The 23,384-nt window shown below is 39.9% G+C and overlaps 3 protein-coding genes across 11 annotated transcripts in view; 1 reads left to right on the top strand and 2 right to left on the bottom strand.

Annotated features, from left to right (window-relative positions):
- Positions 1–5,463, top strand: part of LOC311255343 (dedicator of cytokinesis protein 3-like) — a 190,590-nt gene extending 185,127 nt beyond the window's left edge. For all 5 annotated transcript variants that reach the window (XM_084349745.1, XM_084349746.1, XM_084349747.1 and 2 more), the window contains one exon: positions 864–5,463. In XM_084349745.1, the coding sequence (XP_084205871.1) occupies positions 864–1,553 (690 nt within the window). In that variant the 3' untranslated portion in view covers positions 1,554–5,463. The remainder of the gene's footprint in view (positions 1–863) is intronic.
- The window catches only part of LOC311255344 (CD276 antigen homolog), a 64,478-nt gene continuing 45,706 nt past the window's right edge, over positions 4,613–23,384 (bottom strand). Inside the window, exons 1-13 of one of the 4 annotated variants that reach the window (XM_084349751.1) lie at positions 16,623–17,120; positions 15,976–16,319; positions 15,393–15,802; positions 13,437–13,763; positions 12,748–12,783; positions 11,349–11,627; positions 10,027–10,305; positions 9,787–9,891; positions 8,965–9,009; positions 8,720–8,755; positions 8,014–8,049; positions 7,725–7,848; positions 4,613–7,616 (exon numbers count right to left, since the gene is read on the bottom strand). In XM_084349751.1, coding sequence (XP_084205877.1) covers positions 7,781–7,848; positions 8,014–8,049; positions 8,720–8,755; positions 8,965–9,009; positions 9,787–9,891; positions 10,027–10,305; positions 11,349–11,627; positions 12,748–12,783; positions 13,437–13,763; positions 15,393–15,459 — 1,278 coding nt within the window. In that variant the 5' untranslated portion in view covers positions 15,460–15,802; positions 15,976–16,319; positions 16,623–17,120 and the 3' untranslated portion in view covers positions 4,613–7,616; positions 7,725–7,780. Of the gene's footprint in view, positions 7,617–7,724; positions 7,849–8,013; positions 8,050–8,719; positions 8,756–8,964; positions 9,010–9,786; positions 9,892–10,026; positions 10,306–11,348; positions 11,628–12,747; positions 12,784–13,436; positions 13,770–15,392; positions 15,803–15,975; positions 16,320–16,622; positions 17,121–23,384 lie in introns of those variants that run through there. The other 3 variants (XM_084349750.1, XM_084349752.1, XM_084349753.1) reach the window with 3 other exon arrangements.
- LOC311255348 (V-set domain-containing T-cell activation inhibitor 1-like) overlaps positions 17,541–23,384 on the bottom strand; it is a 31,814-nt gene continuing 25,970 nt past the window's right edge. For both annotated transcript variants that reach the window (XM_084349760.1, XM_084349761.1), the window contains 3 exons: positions 22,473–22,526; positions 21,584–21,604; positions 17,541–20,069 (listed from right to left, as the gene is read on the bottom strand). In XM_084349760.1, the coding sequence (XP_084205886.1) occupies positions 20,059–20,069; positions 21,584–21,604; positions 22,473–22,526 (86 nt within the window). In that variant the 3' untranslated portion in view covers positions 17,541–20,058. The remainder of the gene's footprint in view (positions 20,070–21,583; positions 21,605–22,472; positions 22,527–23,384) is intronic.

Genomic DNA, 23,384 nt, shown 5'->3' on the forward strand with positions numbered 1-23,384 from the left:
TGCAAAAAGGCACCAAGATAAAGTCAAGCTGTTGTAAAATAACTCAACAACAGTTGTCAAAACATAAAACCAACAATCTGTTATCTTTACTGATCCAGTCGTAATAATCTAACATGGCAGAGCTGTCAGTGCTGAATAACAAGTAAACAGTCATGGTGAGAAAGTGCCGGCAAAGGAAATCTGCCAACAGTCCGTCTGGTGTCCATCTCGTCCTCCTTTCTCTCCTTTTCTCAGGTTTTTGTAGTTTAATTTTTCTAACTGCACACTTTGCTTCCTTTTTTTCTTTTCACTGTTCACACTGTTAAAAAAGAGCGTGCTATAAAATGATTTGATTTGTTACAGCAGCTTTTTTTAGTTAATTTTAAACATGATGTTGAGATTTCAGCGAGCGCAGAGAGACACTGCTCTCATCTTTGATTTATCTCACACCTGCTTTCAATGACTTCATGTTATTATTGTGGGAGCTTCATGTTCTGTGTTTGCATCGAGACTTTAGAAATAAAAAAAAAGTCGAATTAGATGCAAGACTCCATCTAATCACAGATCGGAGACTCTGTGTCTGACTGATTGTTTACCCACGTTAACCTGAACCAGAGCTATACGATTCACACTGAACTCGTCCTGAGTTAAATGTCTGTTTGAACACACAGCTAATGTTTACGTTCAGAAAGTTGTGACACTGCTCTGTGTACTTTATCTCTGACACTTCTCAGCTTCATGTTTAGTTGATTTTCATGGGATAACCCCACGAACTCGGCTCCAGAGAAGCCAGAGATTAAAGGTGGTTTAGTCCACTTTGGTTTGTGCCAGTGTGAAGTGCACTCATCTGCCTCTCTGTGCCCGCCCTCCCCCTCTCTCTTTAGTCTCCCCTGCACCCTATACCTGCCTCGCCCACCAGTCCACAGTCCATCCTGGATGGCAGTAACTCCACCTTGTCGGGCAGCGCCAGCTCCGGAGTCTCCTCCCTCAGCGAGAGCAACTTCGGGCCCGCCTCCTCCTCCGACCCCCCGGCCAGCCGCACAGACACCCTGGACTCCGTCCCCAGCAGCCAGGCCTGGACCACCGACCAGGAAGACCTGGACTCGCTTTACCAGCCCGTCAGGTACAGCATCTCCGAGCCCGAAGTTCTGGACGGAGTCAAACCCCCGCCCTGCCGCAGCCACTCCGCCCCGGGAGGCGTTGCCCCGGCCCAGGCAGGAGGCCAAATCCAGCCCCAGGCTCCGGGTTCGGCCTCCACTGGAGCTCCACAACAACCGCAGCAGCAGGACGGGCTGCCGCACCCCCAACACCACCACTACTACCACCACTTCCACCCACACTACATCCCCCACCACCCGCCTCTCTACCACCTCCACGAGCCTCCACCCGCCCTGCCACCCAAACCCTACCTCAGAGAGGGGTGCATCCCTGAAGAAGACCCCCTGAACACCCAGTGTGCTCCTCCTCCTCCGGCACCGCGGCCCATGCCACGCAAGATCTCCCAGCCCATAATCGCAGCAACCAAGGATGAGCAAGCTAAAGTGGCGTGGGAGCACGGCATCAGTGAGGAGTGAGACGCCGACTCATGACGATGACGAAACTTGTTGAATTAACAGGATATAAACTCTTTTGAGAAGAGAGAAAGAGAAGGAAGCGAGAGCCTGAAGCTCTGATTGGCCGCAGCTGTCCTGGTTCAATAACCAAACTAATCACTAAAGACGAAGGATGAATCGATCGGCTCTCAGCGTCCTTTAACCAAATGACCTTTCTCGTGTCACTGCATCCTTATATGAGCACATCAAGCTTAAAAAATACTATTTAATCAGCTTTTTCCCACTAAATCCATCATAATAATGTTCACAGATACATATTTCTAAATTGCACAGAAGTTTCTAATGTTACTTATTGATTTTATGTTCATTGATAACAACTCAAACATCAGAAGGTTAAAGACTCTAACTTTGATTTTTCTCTGAAGACGTTTCAACAAGCAGCACTTTAACAAAAAACACCAAAACACACAATAAGAATCTAAACATATATTTTATAAACCCAGAGCTTTCAGAGGAAATCACAGATATTGGAGATTATTTAGATGCAACGTGAGGACAGAGAGATCTCACTGACAAGACGAAGAGAAAGAAATTGTAATAATGAAGACAACAAATCAAAAGACACACTGAGATCGTCCCACTTCAAACAAACTGCTGAAACAAAAACACACTTTATATTTTCCAACAAGAAATATGTAGATAAATGTAATTCTCTATATAGAAGTATATAATTTATATCTAATCATTCTACTTTTGATTGAAGGTGTAGAAATATGCAAGATAAAAGGCTTCCTGAGCCGTCAGTAGCTGCTCGATGATACGTGACGTGCACTCAACTAAAGGACGGCGTGACGACACACACACGCTGAAACTGTCGCTTCACACAGTTTGAGCGTCGACAAATACTTTTATTTAAGCTTTTGATGTTAAAAATGAGTTTTAACCTGTGAGGGATTTTGTTTTTTTAGCTGAGGAGGTGTGAAGGGACGAGGCGTCAGGCGGATGATATTTATAGAGAATATTAACTATAATAAATACACACTTTTTGCCATTTTTTTATGAAAGTGATGAACTGTAAGGATTTTTTAATCAGGAAACTGTTTTGTATGCATGTTGAGTCACTAGAGCTGAAACAGACTGAGCGAGCCACAGAGGTGAACCGCTGGAGGACTTCTGTCTGCACTGATGTCTTATAGTTTAGGAAGAAGAAGCACTTGGATCATGACGGATGGTTCACTCTCGGTGTTGAAAGTACTGTGAAGGACTTTTGTATTTTGTTTGTTTTAAAAAAAGTTAAGCTTTTTACTTTTAGCCACCAGCTCAGATTGTGTACATACTGTCGTCCTGTGATCCTCCGAGTCGCTCCGCGCCCTTTTTGGCTGAAATGAACAAAACTGAACTGTGAACAGCTGTTAGCTCATCTGGTTTAGCTTCTTAACTACCAAACCTGTTCAAACCGCTCAGTGTTTTCTGCCTGATGTTGGATCGTAGTCCCACTTTAACCAGAGAAGAACATTATAAATATATTTATGTGCACAGATCTGAATAATAAAGTCTCAAAGAGCCTCTCAAAGGTAAAAGTTCTGAATTTATAGGATGTTAAAAGATAAGACTGGTGATATGATGAGTCCTAAAACCCAGAAATCAGCTAGCAAGTTAGCATGTTAGCACTTCCTGTTCCCTCGTCTCAAAGTCTGAGTTTTTTTATTGGTTTTCAGTTAAATGTGTGAATTAAGGTGTGGTTACCACAGGCTGAACATATTAACACGTCTTGTTCTACGACATAAAATCAATCATTAACAGTTTAATTAGAAAGCTCTCCCGGTTGTAGATTATTTTCTGCAATAATCCAAAATCCAATAAAGAAATCTCACAGGCTTTTTGTTGAGGGAACCAGAGTCGATGCTAACTTCTGGGTTAGCCAACAGAAATACGTCATCCCTACAGCAATCTATCGTTTTGTGTTATTCTTTTGATTGAATCTCACTGACAACATCCTGTTTCCAAAAACCATGTGACAACATCAGGAGCCAGATGTATTTGCAGTTTTCCTGTTACAAAGAGGAGATGGGAACAAAGACTGAACCAGAGTCTCTGCTGAGTGCTGAGGTCAGTCAGAGGTTGACCTGAATCTAAACACACGGACACACACATCCTTGATGCGCGCTGTTGCTCGTTAGCGTGAGGCTAATGTACCGTTAAGTGATCTGGCTTCTCCTGCGGTCGAAAACACAATTAAACCACCGCTGCTGATGGAAATATATCTGACGTGACTTCAGGCACAAATGTTTACGAACTTGGTAAAGTTTTATTAGTGTTAAGTTTTGTCTTGTTTGACGATTTGTGGCATTTCTCTGGATTTAACATTGTTGGAAACGTTTAAGGTTAATGTAAGAACACAATTCAACTGAATATATAACGAAGGCTTCGTCGTTTTAATGCAGATTGTCTCCATGTTTTATCTTTAAGGGCGTTCGCTACGTCACATTTATAGATAAATGGAGTGGAAATGAAGCTCGAGTTCATAAAACAGAACCAGACGTACGCACAGCTTCATACATCTGAGGAAAAAAACTGAATCACATTTCTGTCTTTACAGTCGAGACGTTAATCTACAGAGTTTTATGCATCTGGCCCCAGATGTGTTTTAATCCGCTGCTGAAAATAGTCCCCCAACAATTACTCTATTTCCTCCTGTTTAAAACTAACACAGTCTAATACAACTGAATGAAGGTGATAATGTTCAGTTTGTGTTGAAACGCTGAGCTGTTTCTGTTATATAGTCGACCTCACTGGCAATCATAGGGTAGACAGAATAATGGAAACAGCTGTTTTTAATTTCTATAATAACATCAAACATGTTTTGAACCTTTTGTTATTCAAATGTTTAGTTAATAGGCAGAATGATATTTTCCAACTAATGTTCTTCTTGATAATTACCTTCACATTATGTTGTCATATTTTTCTTCCCTACGTCTGAAATGAGAGTTCATCAGAAGAAACACAACCTGAACATTATTACCTTCATTTAAAAAGTGTACTTGCAGGATTGTTGTATTTGGCTGCAGTAGTTTCAGCCAGTTTTACCAAATACACAGTCAAACCTTCACATGATCGTTGAAAGATCGTTCACGTCTAAAAGAAGAACTAAGAACTATGCAAAGCCCGTTATGATCAGAGATTTTTTTATTTTGATGTCCAGTTTGAATTATTTTTCTTTTATCACTGAAGTTTTTCTTACTTTAAATTTTTTTTCTGAATTGTTTTAAAAAGACAAACATGCTCGAGAGGCGTTTACTAAAATGTGGTACTTTATAAAAGTAACCCAGTGTCCTGTGAGAAGAGGTGAGCAGAGGAGGATCACTGTCGTTGGCAGCGAGCACGTTGTGACACTAAAGCCACTGAACACACCTGTTTGTTTGTCTTTGTGTCCTGATGGATCAAATGTGAAGGGAAAGCCGATAGTGAGTTCACGGAGGAGCCGGGCCGATTTCTGTGTACATAAAGGAGGACAGAGTGTATTTATACTGATCATTAAGGGCAAACCTTGTATACATGTAGATTGTGGTCGTCTTGCCTTGTACTTTCTGATGTAAAACTGTTTTTAAACCTAAACAACACAACTTCCTTTTGTCTAATGATTCTGATGATTTCAGGGCAGCTGAGCGGAGGTCCGTTATTATTTTGTGTATTTTGCATCAATGACAAATCCAGATAGTTGAGTTACTATGATGGTTTTCCTTTGTACGATGATGCTAATGAGTATTTCTTGTATATAAAAGTCTTTATTGTGTTAGCATGGGTGTAAACTGTGTATGTGTATGACAGTAGATGTAAATACTCACGTTTTTTTCCTACTCACTAAACAAACTGCTGTGTTGTGGATTCATGATTAATGACAAACATTAAACTGTAATGTTTTATTGACTCAGCTGTGATTCAGCCGGCCTTCATTTCACCTTTAGATCAGTGTTAAAATACTCAGTTACATGTAAATCACGATGCAGACAAATTGTTCTGTCAGTTATTGTATATTAAAGCATCGTCCCTGGCTGAGCTGATACTATACACCATTCAATAGTCAAATTTACTGTACAGCAGTGCCTTGTATTATATTTGCTTATACATACAGTATAGAACCCACAGTGTCCCGAACAAAACAAAATACTAAATATGCCAAACAAGGAAATAATTAAACTAAACAAATAATTAGCAAAAGAAAATACAATCAGACTTTAATCTAAATAAAGCAAACATCTAGAATAATCAAACAAAAAATAGTTAATAAAATTATTACCAAAATGATAACTAGCAATAAACAACAAATAGTTTGTACAACTTGATTAAATGTACGTTGTTACACAGACCTGCCAACCTTGAATAAAGTTTCTGAGTACCACCTTAACAAACGAATGTTCAGCTCATGTATTTGCATGCGAATATAGAAAATCATATCTAATCGATTGTTTTGATTAATAAATAACTGCACTGGTAAAGGAATAAATTAAAAACAAGATTGGAGTTTATTTATATTATAAAAATATATCATATTTCTAGAGTAGCAACAGTAATAACACAACAACAAAGCTCCTATATACACTCTGATATCTCACTGGTAACAAAAATCTAATGTCAATAAAATAAATATTTGTCCAGACATCAGTCATCACTGTACCAGCAGCTGGTCACCTGGAGCAGTGAATCACCTGAGCAGAGGGGAGGGGCTGCTTCGTCTCAGCCAACACCAGTTTACAACATTTTAAGATGTGTGGCAAACTAATTTAAACAGAGGACACAGACGGCTTTAGTTTTGGCTCATTTGTAACAATTTGCCAAGCTGGCACGCTGTGTGGACGGGGCAGACTGAAATACACGATATGGACAAAGTATTGGGCCACACCTCTGAATCATTTACTCCAGGTGTTTTATTCAGTCCCATGGCCACAGGTGGTTAAAATCAAGCCGTACTGTAACAGGATGCCACCGTTGCAACAAGTAAGAAGATCAACTGTAAGTGATTATCCTGTGAGTGGTTAATATTGTGTTGTATTGTTGTAAGCGATTGGTTTTGCAAAGTAGAAGCGTTTAGGAACCGCAGCAACTCAGCCACAAAGTGTCTGACCACCCAGAGTTACAGAGCGGGTCGCCCAGTGCTGAGGTCACCGACGCTCGGCTGCCTCAACACCTGCAGAGCTCCAAACCACCTCTGGCTGTTAGCCGGGAGTTTCACGGCTGAGCAGCTGCACGCAGGCCTGACATCACCGAGCACAATGCCAAGTGTGGGATGGAGCGGCGTAAAGCACACCGCCACTGGACTCCGGGCCAGTGGAAACATGTTCTGTGGTGTGAAGAATCGTGTTTCTCTACGGACCAGTCTGGGTTTGGCAAATGCCAAGAGAACGTCACCTGCCCGACTGCATTGTGCCAGCTGTAAAGTCTGGTCCAAGAGGGATAAGGGGTTGTTCTTCTGGGGCGGGCCTAGGCCTCTTGGTATATTTTGTTTTATCTAAGTATATTTCTTAGATATTTTGGACAACTCTATGCTTCCAACTTTGTGGGAACAGTTTGTGGAAGGCCCTCTCCTGTTCCAGCATGACTGTGGCCCAGTGCACAAAGCGAGATCCATAAAGGCATGGTTGGATGAGTTTGGTGTGGAAGAGCTTGACTGGCCCGCACAGGGGGGAACCAACTCCATATTAATGCCAATGGATCTAGAATGGGATGCCATAAAAGCATATAAACAGGTGATTTGATAAAGTACTGGCTTTTTACTCCTGAGGGTTTTACTGCACTTACAGTAACGGGTCTGCATCGGGAACGAACGCTACCAAAATGCAAAAGTGTTCTGTGTATTATTATCAATTCTAGTTTTGTCCTCACTCGTAGATACCAGCCGCCTAAATCTGCCAGATTTGCTTTCATCAAGATCCACAAATTGTTCCCTGAGAAATGTACAAAATCGTCAAAAAACTTACGATATTTAAGAAAGTGAGAAAAACTCCTTGACTCCATCCCTTCATACGGATCCACACCAAAAGTTAATGGGGTCTATTCTGGGCCGAGACACATCCTCCTACAAACGATCTGTGTGAAACGTGTTTATATCTTTGTTGATATCAGACAACAAATGATCACATTTCACAAATGTCTCATGAGGCTGTAGATTACACACACACACACACACACACACACCTTTTCAGCAGATAAAGGTATCAGAGAGAGGACTTCAGTGGCCACGCTGGAGGCCTCTATTCATCACATCCACCATCACAACCATCATCACATCCATCGTCACCTCCTCCACCTCCACAGGCACCTGCAGAAAACAAAAGTATGCATTACGCAGAGTCAACCTTTATATTAAACAGAACAAAGATTTTAATGTTTGTTTCATCTTTCTAAAGTCTGTTTCAAACACTCAGTAATGGACAGTAATGGAGAGTAAAAGATTTAATAAGAGATATACTGAGAGGTGACTTACCTGATGGGAAGTTAAGAAACTGGTCCAGTGGAAAAGCTGCAGAAAACAAAAGTATACACTACATCAAGTCAACTTTTATATTACTAAGTATTAATGTAAAGTATCTCATGTCAGATGATTAACTGGCTCAAAGGGACAGTTCACTCCAGAATCAGAAATACATATTCAGTGGGTAGAGGAGCCAAAAATAAGTCCTCAAGTAGAAGTAAAACTTATATTAAATAGTTATTAACAACAATTAGAGGACGTCCTGCACTACAACAGACGGCAAACTACAACACCAACGGACTACAGCAAGGAGATGAAGAGAGAGAGAGAAGAGGATGAAAAGGGAGAGAAACTCACCAGACTCCTTTATAAAATCACTCACTTTTGTAAGTTGTTGAGTTTGGACAAACTTTATCAACTTTGTGAAACGCTCACTGTGATGAATTCTTAATTATTTTGTCTTCTGGTTAATTCAGCAGGTTATAGAAGAAGTTCTTTATTCTTTGTGTGCAAGACACAGTTTCATTTGTTCCACTGATGTATGTGTATGTATGTGATGTACACAGAGTGGAGAAGTGACCTCTGATCACAAGTCACTGGAGATGCACGTTGAGACGTCGAATGCCAGCTGTGAACTGACGACCTGTTCACTTGTGATTTTTTGAAAGTGGAGTAAATGTAATTTGTTATGAACCAACACTGCTGAGAGGTGACTTACCTGATGAGAAGGCAAGAAACTGTCCCAGCCCAAAAGCTGCAGAAAACAAACAAAAGGTTACATTACATCAAGTCAACGTATTGACGTGAAGTATCTCATGTCAGATGATTAACTGGCTCAAAGGGACAGTTCACTGCAAAAACCAAAATACATATTCAGTGGGTAGAGTAGCAAAGAATAAGTACTCAAGTAGAAGTAAAACGTATATTAAAAAGTTATTAACAACAATTAGAGAGGTTACTTACGTGACACGACACGGTCTCTATCATCCTGACCAGGCACCAGACACACTGCAGAAAACAAAAGTACACATTACAGAAAGTCAACTTTTCCATCACACAGAAATGATTTTGGTGCAGATTTTATTGTTTGTATCATCTTTTAAAAGTCTGTTTTCAAACAGTCAAGAATGGAGAGTGAAAAGTTGCTCTGAACGGTTTCAGTTTTACTTTCATTGTTTTACAGAAGAATCGCAATGTTCAATGTGACACTGAGGCAAGTTTATTTGTATAGCACAATTCAGACGCAACTCAAAGTGCTTTACAGGCGCATAAAATTACATTACATTACATTAAACAACATTGAGACCAGAAGTATTAAAGCTACAGATCTGGAAAACTAGTCCAGCGCGTCCTGTTTTCAGTCCGTTTCTGCAGTCAGATGTCTTTTACCAAACCATTTTGAGAGTTAATCCAAAGCATCATTCATTAAATGATAAACTGGATTAAAGGAGCATTCTGTAGTTTTGTGAATCTATCTATATCGTATCTAGATGAGCCTTTTTGTTTGTCTCAATTGTGTTTATCAGCAGAAAGCTTCAGGATGTAGAGCCTCCACTTTCAAATGTACACTTGTGAACTATACGAAGAGCATGAGTGAGTGATGTTCAGAGGTCTGTCTGATGGAAGTTAAGTGAATTAAGTGATTGACTTTTATGTAAATAAACAGAAGGGTTCAAATCTGAGGAGACAGAAACAAACTGGATGTGATCGTATCACACAATGTATCTGTAATGCTGATGTCTGCACATGATGAATATGTTGTTGTAATACATGATATGAACTTACACATACAGCTCACTATGCCAAATACCAGATGTAAAACTGGAACAAGCAGAAGTCCAACAACCAGAACAATGAGTATAGCTGCCCACCACCAATACTTCACTGCCTCTGAAACACATCACAAAAAGTTAATGTAAAACTCAACATGTTGCTGCATATCATGTTCGTTACCCTGGTCATAGACTCTGCAGACACAATTAAATGTAAATTTAATAACACGTGAACAATGAAAAGAAATCTTACCATTTAACTTCACACAGGTCTCAGCATGCATCTGATGGTTAATTTCCTCCTGTGTGGCTACACAGTGGTAGCATCCTGTCTTGTTCACAGTGGTGTTGAGGGTAACGTAGTAGCTGCCTCCTCTCTCTGAGACCTGAGGCTCCTCAGCAGGAAGGATGTTTCCAGCTCTGTCCTGCCACTCGACTTTATGTTTTGGAGAAGCTCCTCGAACTTCACACTGCAGCAGCGACCTGTACTTTGTGACATCAAGTGTGGTGATGTCAGGCTCTGGAGATGCACCTGTGAACACAATATAAACAACAGCTTCTTAAGGGCAGTACATCATTTACTGCTGGACTGTGAGATATCAAGTATAACTAAGGCACTAGTGATGTAATCATGGCATGTTGTTTTTATCCCGTCACTGACTGAAACACTGTGTTTAAGAGAGAAGACAGGAGAGAAGCAGAAAAGCACAATGTGAGGCTCACACTAGATTTACAACCAGCTTTGTGTCACTACAATGTTGGTACTAAACACAAATGAACAATGTTAAACTTCTCTCTATTTTGCCTGCACCCAGAGCCCCCTCACCTTTTTGCCGAGTAAAACTCAGTTGTTGAGAGAGAGAGAAAGCTGCCCGTCTCTCTTGTATCGTGTGAGGATCATCTCACCAAACTCTGATCAAACTGTCTGAACCAGATGGTGCAACTATGAACCAAGAGTCTGTCACTACTCTGCCCACTGCTGCCTAAAATGCTTTCAGAAACATATTTTAGTGACTGTTTAGATGTGACACAGTCATGGTCAACACTTTACCTCCACTTGTAAAGAACATGTTTATCATGGCAGCCTTCAGCTCCAATGATTTCTACAGCTCTCATGTTTCTGTGATGAACGAGTGGAACACAAACTACTTTGTCACTAAAAACATTCATGAAGTTTGTTTCAAATCTGAATTTATCATCGGTCTTCTGAAAATGTGACCTACATACCAGCATTTTTAGCCTCTTTTGAGGTCATCACCTCGTGAGATGTCAGAGGAGACTTTTCCCTCCAATGGGAAAAGTAACCGTAGCCTTCACTCAACTTTTACAGTCAGATTTGCCTCAAAAGGCTGACGTTGCAGTAGAGGTGCAGCTGCCTGCTGAGGCCATGTACAGGACCATTTCCAAACTTTTGGTATGTTACACAGGAACATCGAAACCAAACTTGTCTCTTAGCCAAAGAGATCATCTCTTCCTCTCAGGGGAAAAGGAAACAGCACTACATCAGGAAAGCAGTCCAACATTTCTGCCTGGTGATTGTTATTAGTGCTGATGTCTTCAGGAAAGAAATCTCACCATTTAACTTCACACAGGTCTCAGCATGTATCTGATGGTTAATGTCCTCCTGTGTGGCTACACAGTGGTAGCATCCTGTCTTGTTCACAGTGGTGTTGAGGGTAACGTAGTAGCTGCCTCCTCTCTCTGAGACCTGTGGCTCCTCAGCAGGAAGGATGTTTCCAGCGCTGTCCTGCCACTCGACTTTAGGTTTTGGAAAAGCTCCTCGAACTTCACACTGTAGCAGTGACCCGTCCTTTATTTCATCAAGTGTGGTGATGTCAGGCTTTGGAGATGCACCTGTGAACACAATATAAAACAACAGCTTCTTAAGGGCAGTACATCATTTACTGCTGGACTGTGAGATATCAAGTATAACTAAGGCACTAGTGATGTAATCATGGCATGTTGTTTTTATCCCGTCACTGACTGAAACACTGTGTTTAAGAGAGAAGACAGGAGAGGAGCAGAAAAGCACAATGTGAGGCTCACACTAGATTTACAACCAGCTTTGTGTCACTACAATGTTGGTACTAAACACAAGTGAACAATGTTAAACTTCTCTCTATTTTGCCTGCGCCCAGAGCCGCCTCACCTTCTCTATGCGAGACTGACGCAGAATGTCCTCATCACCAGTCAGTGTGTCTGTGATCACATGACCAAGATATTTCACCTGACTACAGCTTTTTAAAACATGACCTGACAGCTTAAAGTCAGGGAAAACCATATGTTTATCCTCAGTTGTTCTTGAGATCATAATAGCACTCTTTGCATCATTATATTTTATGTCATGTTGCTCTCCATACCAGGAACACACATTAAGGAGCTGCTGCAGACCAGCTGAGCTCGGACTAAGTAGCACACAGTCATCCGCGTACATGAGATGGTTCACCACTGTACTGCCAAACATACAGCCGGTTTTACACATTTTTAACTCTTTTGACAGACTATTCATATAAAAATTAAATAAAATTGGAGATAAAATGCTCCCCTCTCTGACTCCATTACTGACTTGAAAGGGAGCAGATACACAATTATCCTATTCCACCTGCATTAGTAGAGATCAGGAACATTATAATCATGCATGTGTGTCTGAAGTGATGATTCAGAAAGTTCTCAGTTATTAATCTGACACATTTTTATCAGAAGGTTAAAATGCTGCTGATGTTACATCTAATAAAATAATTGTGGAGACTTTTATGACTAAAGAACCGAATCAAAGCTGATTCACTGGAGTGATCAGCTGACATGATGTCTGTAAACCTGCAGCTGCTGGTTGTCCCTCTGCTCATGTCAACCTGCTGCACTGTGAGAACAACACGTCTACATGGAGTTACTGAATCAAAACCTTTGAGTGATACTGAGGCACAGAGAGTTGCAGCACACCTTACAGGTACAGATCAGTGACATCATCACTCACCTGGGATTTCTCTTGATCGGTCTTTAAAGATCGGTTCTGAAAGATAAATAAGAACATTATGTTTTGCACAGTGCACGGGTGATATTATGAACTTGTTACATGTTATTAATGGATTCATTTTTCAGCACAACAAAGGCCACATATTTAATGAGGGAGCTGCATGTTTAAACTATCATCTGATAACTGAAACGGTGAGAAGATGCATCAGAGAAGAAAACCGCTGTAGAGCCTTCCTGTCCAGGGCCACGATCAAACCAGCCAGTGTGGGATGTTTCCAGTCAGGATGATTTTTATTGCTCCTCTGTAAAAGTTGACCAGGATCTGTCTCAGGAATCTGCTCACCCCTTTCCCACTGGTCAAATATCCAACTTAAACCTGCTAAGATCAGGCTTTTGTGCAATGGGAATGAGTGAACTCTGCATTTACACCCGCGTCCTGGGGGTGTTACTGATAACTGTTACTGTTTAAAATGGTAATCCTGATAACAATCTCTATTTATCTACCCTACCCCTATCCCTACATATTCCTATTAAAACTTATTAGTAATCTGATTACTTATTTTTCTGTAACTAAGAGAATACAGTTACCTTTTTTTGTATCCTAATAACATGTTTTAAGCTCTATGTACTCTCTGACTCTCCGAGCCTGCCTGTCACACAGCACATTAACTGTTTAATGAAAGCACTCACCAACAACAAGCTCAATGTTGAATGTTTGTCTCGGCTGAAGACGTAGAAAAATGCAGCTGTAGGTCCCGCTGTCGGCCACATTCGTATTATGGATCTTTATGGAGGCGTTGCCGTTCTTCAGTTGATCTTGAAAATGTGAGACTCGACCTTTGAACTGCTCATCTTGACCTGTGAGGCCGTTATTGTAATGAATGCCTGAATCATAGAAGAACACCTCCTGATGACCGTCTTTCCTCCAGTCAAAGATCTTTCCTGTCATGTCCTCCTTGGTGTTGAGGGAACAGGGTAAAACAGCATCACTGTCTTCTTCCACGACCACTTTGACACCTGGACCTGAAAAATAAAGTAAATTTAATCATTATGTTCAACGGAGAGCCGTCAGGTGAAAACATTTGCTCTGAAACACCAGTTTACAAGCATGGTAGTTAGTAACCAAATTATTTATGGCTATAAGTTTTCCTCCACATCACACCTGCTGAAATATTCTCCCTCAGCAGAGAGCATTGATAAATCAGTCTGTGTTATTTCAGTGATGACATCATCAGACCTGGATGACCTGGATATGAAAACTGTGTTTAGAAACCTTTGAAGAGATATTTTCTGATGTGTTTGGAGCTGCTTCTGACCTGCTGCACTGCAGGCTGACAGACCCTCACACTGTCCAGAGAGATATTCACAACGCTGGAGCCATTCTTTACACTCTTTAACACCACAGTAAGGATCAAACAAATGTACAGTTATCAGTTAGGACCTCACACTGAGGGCCCCTAAATCTGTCATTCACTGATGTTTCCTTTGCTTTTCTGTTTTAGTTAAATTAACTAGTATATCAGATCATTTGTACATTTTTATAACAGATAAAGACATAATAAAACATTGTACCACTGCTGACAAGTTTAGTTTTAATATCAATCTAAAAGTCAGCTGAAAACATAACCTATTCATGAACTTTTAAAGGGCTTTAATTTTGAAATTCTATGGGGCGCAGATTGTAAAGTTGTGCATGCTAAAATTAACAGCAACTTTTCGGAACATATAGCAACAAACCACGTTTAAAAAAACATTTGTGAATTTTTACGTTTGTGAAATTTGTGATATTTACTTTTCTCGTAAAAATATGTCAATGTTAAATCTAAATGTTAAATCTAAATCTAAATGTTACATTTAAATATAAATGTTAAATCTAAATCTAAATACTAAATGTTAAAAATAAATCTAAATGTTACATTCCTTGTCAAATGTTACGTGAGCTTTTATTTTGGTACTTCCGGCAGTGTGAATTTGCATATTAGTTAAATATTTAGTTTCACCCGTGAAATTTAGATTTAACATTTAGATTTAAATGTAACATTTAGATTCAGATTTAACATTTAGATTTAACATTGACGTTATATTTTTATGAGAAAAGTAAATTTCACAAATATTGCTGAAAATAACAAAAAAAAAAGTAACAAAAAAATTCATATACGTTTTTAGACATGGTTTGTTGTTAAATGTTGCGAAAAGTTGCTGCTTATTTTAGCATGCGCAACTTTACAATTGGCGCCCCATAAAATTCAACATCATATTGTCCTGCTGTTGGGTCTTTGACATTGTGATGACATGAACTGTCCTTCTGAACTAAAACGGGTCAGTGGAAATTTCCTTTTAATTCCAGTCTTAATTTAGAGTGAAAATATATGATACTGTGGTGACCTCTGGAGTGTAAATGCTCTGAGAAGACTCTCAATGACAGTCTGTCATTTAGGTCCACGTGATGTTTCCAACTTTATCTTTTATTAGTTTGACTAATTATTCACACAACTGAGATGACAAAGTGTTCATACTCACAGCCACAATCTTTAAAATACAAATTACAGGCAGGAGTTATTTCTTTGTTTGTTTATTTATTCATTCATTATTGACAGACCCTAACGTTACAGATCATGACGTACTAGTAAATATCACCTTTCTTACCGGTTAGTCCAAGTGTTAGTCCACACAGAGTCAGCAGACAAACACAAAGATCCAGAGATGTCCACATGTTGAAGCTGAAGGTAGAGGACGAACCAGAACCAGAACCAGAACCAGAACAACTTCCTCAATGTTTTAACTAACGACGGTGAGAAGCCGACCTGCCGCTAACTGTTGTTAAAGACATATTTATAGTCCAACGTCCCAAATAAAGTCTCAGTGGACAGCAGCTGAACACCACGAGGTCCAGTTTAACGTTTATCCCATCCGTGAATACGTTAATATTCAGTAAATATACGTGAAGAAGTTCGCCATCCGATAACTTCCTCCTCCTCTGAGCTGTAGTGAAGTCTCAAAGCCACACCGGCTCTCTGCAGTGAACGATCGGATCGGAACCACCTCTGATTGGTCAACTACATGACGTGTGGAGAGAGAGAGAGAGAGCGAGAGAGAGAGAGAGAGAGAGAGAGAGAGAGAGAGAGAGAGAATGTGAGGCTCACACTAGATTTGTTGGTATGTTGGTACTAAACACAAATGAACAATGTTAAACTTCTCTCTATTTTGCCTGCACCCAGAGCCCCCTCACCTTTTTACCTGCACAACTCGGCCAAAACACGTCATCCTTCAGATTTCAGGGCGTCATATCAACTACAGATTGTTGATCCACGGACACAAAGAGTACAGTCAGATGTTGAGAGAGAGAGAAAGCTGCCCGTCTCTCTTGTATCGTGTGAGGATCATCTCACCAAACTCTGATCAAACTGTCTGAACCAGATGGTGCAACTATGAACCAAGAGTCTGTCACTACTCTGCCCACTGATGGCAGCTTGTTTCAGGAGATGTGACTGGAATTCACTCAGTGACCAAGATTCAGCTTTTCTCTTTTCTTTCTTTTATTTGAAAGTTGCCACGGCCAAACAGGTGAAAAACCTTAAACACAAATACAAAAATAGAAGGTCGAGAAAAATGTAACCAAAGAATCCATAAATCACCATAACCCAAATCAACTACTTAATTTTTAAAAGGCACTAGAAACCAAACTTGGAAATAAGTGGAAAATACCCATACTCAAAACCCCAAAATGAATTAAATACATTTTAAATTGAATGATAATTTTAACCTTACAACTTTGTCAGCGTTTAACCCCTCAACCCACATGACATTAAATATATAACATTTTAACCATTTTAATCACAATTTGTTCACAGCCCACAACCCCAATGCAATGCTCACCGGCTCCTTCCTCCTTCTTTGACCCAAGCTTTTAGTCCTGCAGTCTCCTTTTCCCCAGTCCAGACTCTCTGACACACTGCTCACACTTCACTGTCCATTGAGTCAGTGCCTCCAAAACCCCTGATTTTCCAGATCGTCTCCACCTGGTGCCCTGAATGAGCTGGCTTCAGGCTTGGAGACACGCCCACACCTGATGCACTCAGATGGGCGTGGCCTGCAGCTCAACTCAACACCTCCCACTCGATCTTCCCACGAGAACCGCTGGAAAGATCGCACACAGTAAACTTATAGGTTTAGGGATTCCCTCCCGGGCTTCCTGTCTGCTCCTCAACTGGCAGCAGAACCACCAATCGTCGGACGTCCCGGTGAAGAATTGTGGACTGAAGGTCCCTCCGGATGCTGGAGGCAGGACGCTTGGATGCTGATGTTGCAGGCCTCACCTCAGGGATGCAGGAGCTTGCCACAACTCTGACATTCACATCCCGTACAATGCCTCTGGAGTCTGGGTTGGCACCGATGACTCTCCCCAATTTAAAGTGGCCCCTCAGTGCATTCTGGTCGCACAACCAATCAATATCTCCGACTGCAACATTCCTCTGTGTGGTGTTACGCCTCACAAAGAGATTGGGACCGGCAAGTTGGCTCCAGGAACTCCAGAATTTGTTGACCTGGTGCTGCATTTCCTGAAGTCTCATGTCCTCATGTTCAGTGTTAGAAAACAGATAGAACAAAAATATATTAAAAAAAACAAACAAACAAAAGAATTAAGAATTACCAGCATTAGTAGAAGTTTTCCCTCAACACTTCTTCAGAATTGTCCTTAAATAAAATACTTGAGTTTCTCTTCACTTCTCACATGGTTTCATTTAAGTAACTGCTTCAATCCAGAAGCTCAAATTATTCAGTGTGTCACAAAAAAGCATCGATCAGAAAACAGATTTCTGTGTCAGAACTTTGTTTTTTCTTATTTCCTCTCTTCAGATTTATCTGGTGACCGTCTGGAGGAGCCGACACCTGCAGGTTAGGAGTTAAAACAGTTCAAACTGGCTCCACCTCGCGCAGCTACAACAGTAAAATGCTGCTTCAGTGAGTTACAATCAAATAATCGGGCCATAACATAACATCCACTGGTCCTAAGGGACATTTTACTGTTGAAACTAAAAGTGCATTTTGCTGATAAAACTTCTGGACTTTTCCTTTAGTTACTCTGAATGCAGAACTTTAATCATGAAGGAGTTTCTTTGTGTTGTCTTGGTAAGATCTGAGTATTTCCTGCACCACTGACCAAAGAGTCCAGTGTAAAGCAACTGATGCAGTTTCAATGAGAATGAACAGGAAATGATTATCAACCACAGTCTCAACCTTTTGGATTAATTCAGTTTATTAAAGTGAGTAACGAGCGCTGACAGGCTTCATATTCACAGTCATACACAGTTCAACAACTATTATTTTACTAATTACATACAATTATATACAAGGCTGGTACAAAATGCATCATTTACATTTAATAAAGAAACAGTGAAGCAACTGAAGAACCGCTAACAATCAAACCTTCAGACCATCAATGATGATAAAACCAACACAAGTAATAAAAAAAGCTTCTGTATTAAATAATCCAGGAGCCTCCTGTACAGACAGTAAATGACTGAATGTCTTTTAAGGCACCACCAGTGATTTTCACTGTTCACACACATGCAGCTACATTCAGGAACATCTTCACGTTGCTCCTCAGTGCAGGAACAGAGACAGTTAAGCATATGGCAGCACATCTGGATAACTGCCATAAACCCAACAGAAGAGGGCGAGGACGAATGTTTGAATCAGACTCACTTCCCCCAAATCACATCCTCACACAAACGTTTGTCCTCCTGAATATTTCTGACCTCACCGACGTCGATGGTCAGAGCACAAATACCAGCTCTGTGTGCCACTACACAGCGACGAAAACAAGGTCTGGATTTCTACAATCCACCCACAGGTCCAAACATTTAAAGCCAAGTTAATCTATATAAGTCCATTTAAAATCCTTTGCAGTCAAGAAAAAAGGCAAAAATGTACTATTGACAATTCTAGTTTTGTCCTCACTCATAGATACCAGCCGCCTTAATCTGCCAGATTTGTTTTCATCAAGATCCACACATTGTTCCCTGAGAAATTAAAGAAAATGTTAAAAAAAAACTTACTACATTTAAGAAAAAGTGACAAAAACGTCTTGACTCCATCCCTTCATGGATCCACACCAGAAGTTAATGGGGTCTATTCTGGGCCGAGACACATCCTCCATCTGAGTTTCATGGAGATCTGTTTTTGTGTGAGTCTGCTGACAAACCAGCCGACACACAGACACAGGTGACATCACAACGTCCTTGGTGGAGAAAACTATACAAGGTCTGGATTTCTACAATCCACCTGCACATCAAAAGCCTTTTGAACGCCTACAAAACATGCAAAACATCTGGTCCTGATGATGGTTGATGATGAATGTGTATATGCAGGCACTGAGATCTTAACATCTTCTATTCCAGATCCCTCTTTAAGCTTTTCCTACAGTCTTTTTAACCTCCTCTATAATAATATCACCACTCAGGATATCAGTGTTATCTGATGAAGCTTCCTGTAAACACTCTTTAACTCCTTCAGACCCAATTTCTTTCTTCCAGAATTCTTTGTCCTGTTATTTTTAATTGATCCAGCTGCAGTTTTGTCCTTTTAAAGGCACTACATGGTCAAATTACATTATAAATACATTATATATTTTAAATAAAGCCCAAGAACCAGGGGTCTTCTGGTGAGACGGGTCACCTGATTCAGGGTTTGGTTCCACTCTTAATTAAATATTTACATTGGAAACAATCATTATGATCATTCATAAAACCGGTAACTCAGGTTAGTTTTATCATGTCTCTGTTAAGTTTTGTCATCTAATCATCATATTTTTGCTGTTTTGTTGAGTTGTGCATGTCGCTTCATGTCATTTAGGTGATATAATGTCGTTAACAACAGTCTGGTGGACGCTTCAGTTTAGTCCTTTTAGACAACAGTGTGAGAGAAGAGAAATACAATGAGGAAGATAATGGGATGAAGAAACAAGACATTATATCAAGTAACAAAAATACAGAGTTCTGAAACAATCATGTTGAGTCACAGCGACTGTACATATTTCAATAAATCAACACAAAACTGCTGTAATAAAAATGATCTGTGTGAAACATGTTATATCTTTGTTGATATCAGAGTTGTCGAGTTTTATGAGGCTGTAGATTTATCACAACAACTCAGTCTGACCAACAAATGATCCCGTTTCACAAACGTCTCTCACGATCATGAGGCTGTAGATTACATATTCACACACACACACACACACACACACACACACAGGTAAAGGTATCAAAAAGACTTCAGTGGCTCTGCTCGAAGCTCTCTTTCAGCTCCCGGGTCACAGGAAACCTGCAGTAAACAAAAGTATGCATTATGCAGAGTCAACCTTTATATTAAACAGAACAACACAGATTTTAATGTTTGTTTCTTTCTAAAGTCTGTTTCAAACAGTCAGTAATGGAGAGTGAAAGATTTATCTGAATGGTTTCAGTCAGTGTGTTTTAAAGACGACTCTGAACTCGACCACCAAACATAAATCCTCAACCTGTTAAATCACTGACTCACATTTAATTATGTCAAGATTTCAGCTTCCATCACTTCCTGTCAGGATTTTTAGAAACATCTATTTCAAACTCAGCTGTTAATAATGATCACTGAGCAATCACAGCTGTGAGTCACAGAGCTGATACCAGAACATGTTCAGCTCTTTGGCTTCATAACTTAATCAATTCATTCATTATCAATATGGAATCTGATGGAATCAGGAAGCCATTAGCCTAGCTTTAGCATTACACCCATAAACAGGGTGAAACAGTTAGCCTGGTGCTGAAGGTGTATTTCTAACTTTAGTCTGTTTCCTTCTGCTTCCAGTCTTTATGCTAAGCTAAGCTAAAACCCTCATGAGTCTAATACTGGTAAGGGTGTTACTTAAAGAGTTGAACTGTTAAAGGATACAGCCTGACCGGCTCAACAGAGACGCACGTTACTGCCTGAATAAACAGCCTCATAGTTTATAATAATGCAGCTCAGTGAGGATACAGACGTTTCACAGAGGAGAGGGGCGAATATAACGCTGATCTTCCTGTTGGTCACAGAGACCCTGACTGACAAATCACAGAGTTGTAGAGAAATCTTAGCTTCATGATCAACAACAGATTTTAAGTCCTGTGGACACTTCTGTCCCTCTTTGCTGCTCGTCCACATATGAGCTCTCTCTCTCTCTCTGCTACAAGTCTGATCACTCCTATCGATCAGTGTTTTTAATAATGCCTTGTTTGAGGGGAGCTGCAGCACCTCTGCACCCTTCGTTCCTGCCGCCATGCTTACTGCTCTCTGTCAGCTCAGTGTCAGCTCTGTCCTCTGATGCTCTGCAGCTCATTGTACTGTGTGTTGTTAATGCGGCTGTAAATATTAGCGGTTAGCGTTATTTGAAAGCCAGACTCCTGCTGTAGCTTCAGTCATTATCCTGCTTCATGTCATGTGGAGGCCTGGCTGTGGTAGATAACAGAGCAGCAGCAGACCTGGGACCAGCTGACAATCTACTCAAGTAAAAGTATTCTGTAATAAACTACTCAGAAAAGTACAATTTGTTCAAACACGTGACTCAAGTATATGTAATGTAAATAATAATAATGATACATTAAACGTATAGTGCTTTTCTAGATACTAAAGTCACTTAACAAAGGAAACAACAAAAAAAGAAAGTTAATCTGTGAGTAAAGGGAACATATCAGAAAGTGGAGGAGGAGAACAAACTTCTCTGGTGATTGTAAGAAGTTTTGAAGAGGTGTGTTGTGAGGGATTTGTTGAAAGTGGAGTAAATGTTGTTTGTTACGAACCAACATTGCTGAGAGGGGACTTACGTGATACGAGAATCCTTAGATCTGGAGGAGACATTATCCGCAGATGACAATGTGCAGAAAACAAAACAAAAGTACACATTACATCAAGTCAACGTTTATATTACTAAGTATTAATGTAAAGTATCTCATGTCAGATGATTAACTGGCTCAAAGGGACAGTTCACTCCAGAATCAGAAATACATATTCAGTGGGTAGAGGAGCCAAAAATAAGTACTCAAGTAGAAGTAAAACTTATATTAAATAGTTATTAACAACAATTAGAGGACGTCCTGCACTACAACAGACAGCAAACTACAACACCAACATACTACAGCAAGGAGATGAAGAGAGAGAGAAGAGGATGAAAAGGGAGAGAAACTCACCAGACTCCTTTATAAAATCACTCAGTTTTGTAAGTTGTTGAGTTTGAAAAAACTTTATCAACTTTGTGAAACGCTCACTGTGATGAATTCTTAATTATTTTGTCTCCTGGTTAATTCAGCAGGTTATAGAAGAAGTTCTTTATTCTTTGTGTACAAGACAAAGTTTCCTTTGTTCCATTGATTTTGATTGCCAGCTGACAATCTACTCAAGTAAAAGTATTCTGTAATAAACTACTCAGAAAAGTACAATTTATTCAAAAAAGTGACTCAAGTATATGTAATGTAAATAATAATAATCATATATTAAACGTATAGTGCTTCTCTAGATACTAAAGTCACTTAACAAAGGAAACAACAACAAAAGGAAATGAATTAGTGAGTAAAGGGAACATATCAGAAAGAGGAGGAGGAGAACAAACTTCTCTGGTGATTGTAAGAAGTTTTGAAGAGGTGTGTTTTGAGGGATTTGTTGAAAGTGGAGTAAATGTAATTTGTTACGAACCAACATTGCTGAGAGGAGACTTACCTGACATGACAATCTCTGGAACATCTGGAGGAGGCATTATCCGAGGATGAGGATCTGCAGAAAACAAAACAAAAGTATACATTACAGAAAGTCAACTTTTATATTACTAAGTATTAATGTAAAGTATCTCATGTCAGATGATTAACTGGCTCAAAGGGACAGTTCACTCCAGAATCAGAAATACATATTCAGTGGGTAGAGGAGCCAAAAATAAGTCCTCAAGTACTCAGCATGTTATAGAAGATCTCATTATTCTTTGTGTACAAGACAAAGTTTCATTTGTTCCACTGATGTATGTGTATGTATGTGATGTATACAGAGCGGAGAAGTGACCTCTGATCACAAGTCACTGGAGATGCACGTTGAGACGTTGAATCAAGAACTGATACCAGAACATGTTTCGGCTCTTTGGTTTAATAAATGAATCAATTAATTCATTATAAATATGGAATCTAATGGAATCAGGAAGCCATTAGCCTAGCTTTAGCATTACACCCATAAAAAGGGTGAAACAGTTAGCCTGGTGCTGGAAGTTGTTTTTCAAACTTAAGTCTGTTTCCTTCTGCTTCCAGTCTTTATGCTAAGCTAAGCTAACCACCTCCACAGTCTAATACTGGTAATGGTATAACTTAAAGAGTTGAACTGTTAAAGGTTACAGCCTGACCGGCTCAACAATTCATTCAAAAAAGTGACTCAAGTATATGTAATGTAAATAATAATAATCATACATTAAACGTATAGTGCTTTTCTAGATACTAAAGTCACTTAACAAAGGAAACAACAAAAAAAGAAAGTTAATTAGTGAGTAAAGGGAACATATCAGAAAGTGGAGGAGGAGAACAAACTTCTCTGGTGATTGTAAGAAGTTTTGAAGAGGTGTGTTTTGAGGGATTTGTTGAAAGTGGAGTAAAT

This window comes from Pagrus pagrus (genome assembly GCF_965226575.1).
Source record: "Pagrus pagrus genome assembly, chromosome: 3".
Taxonomy (NCBI): domain Eukaryota; kingdom Metazoa; phylum Chordata; class Actinopteri; order Spariformes; family Sparidae; genus Pagrus; species Pagrus pagrus.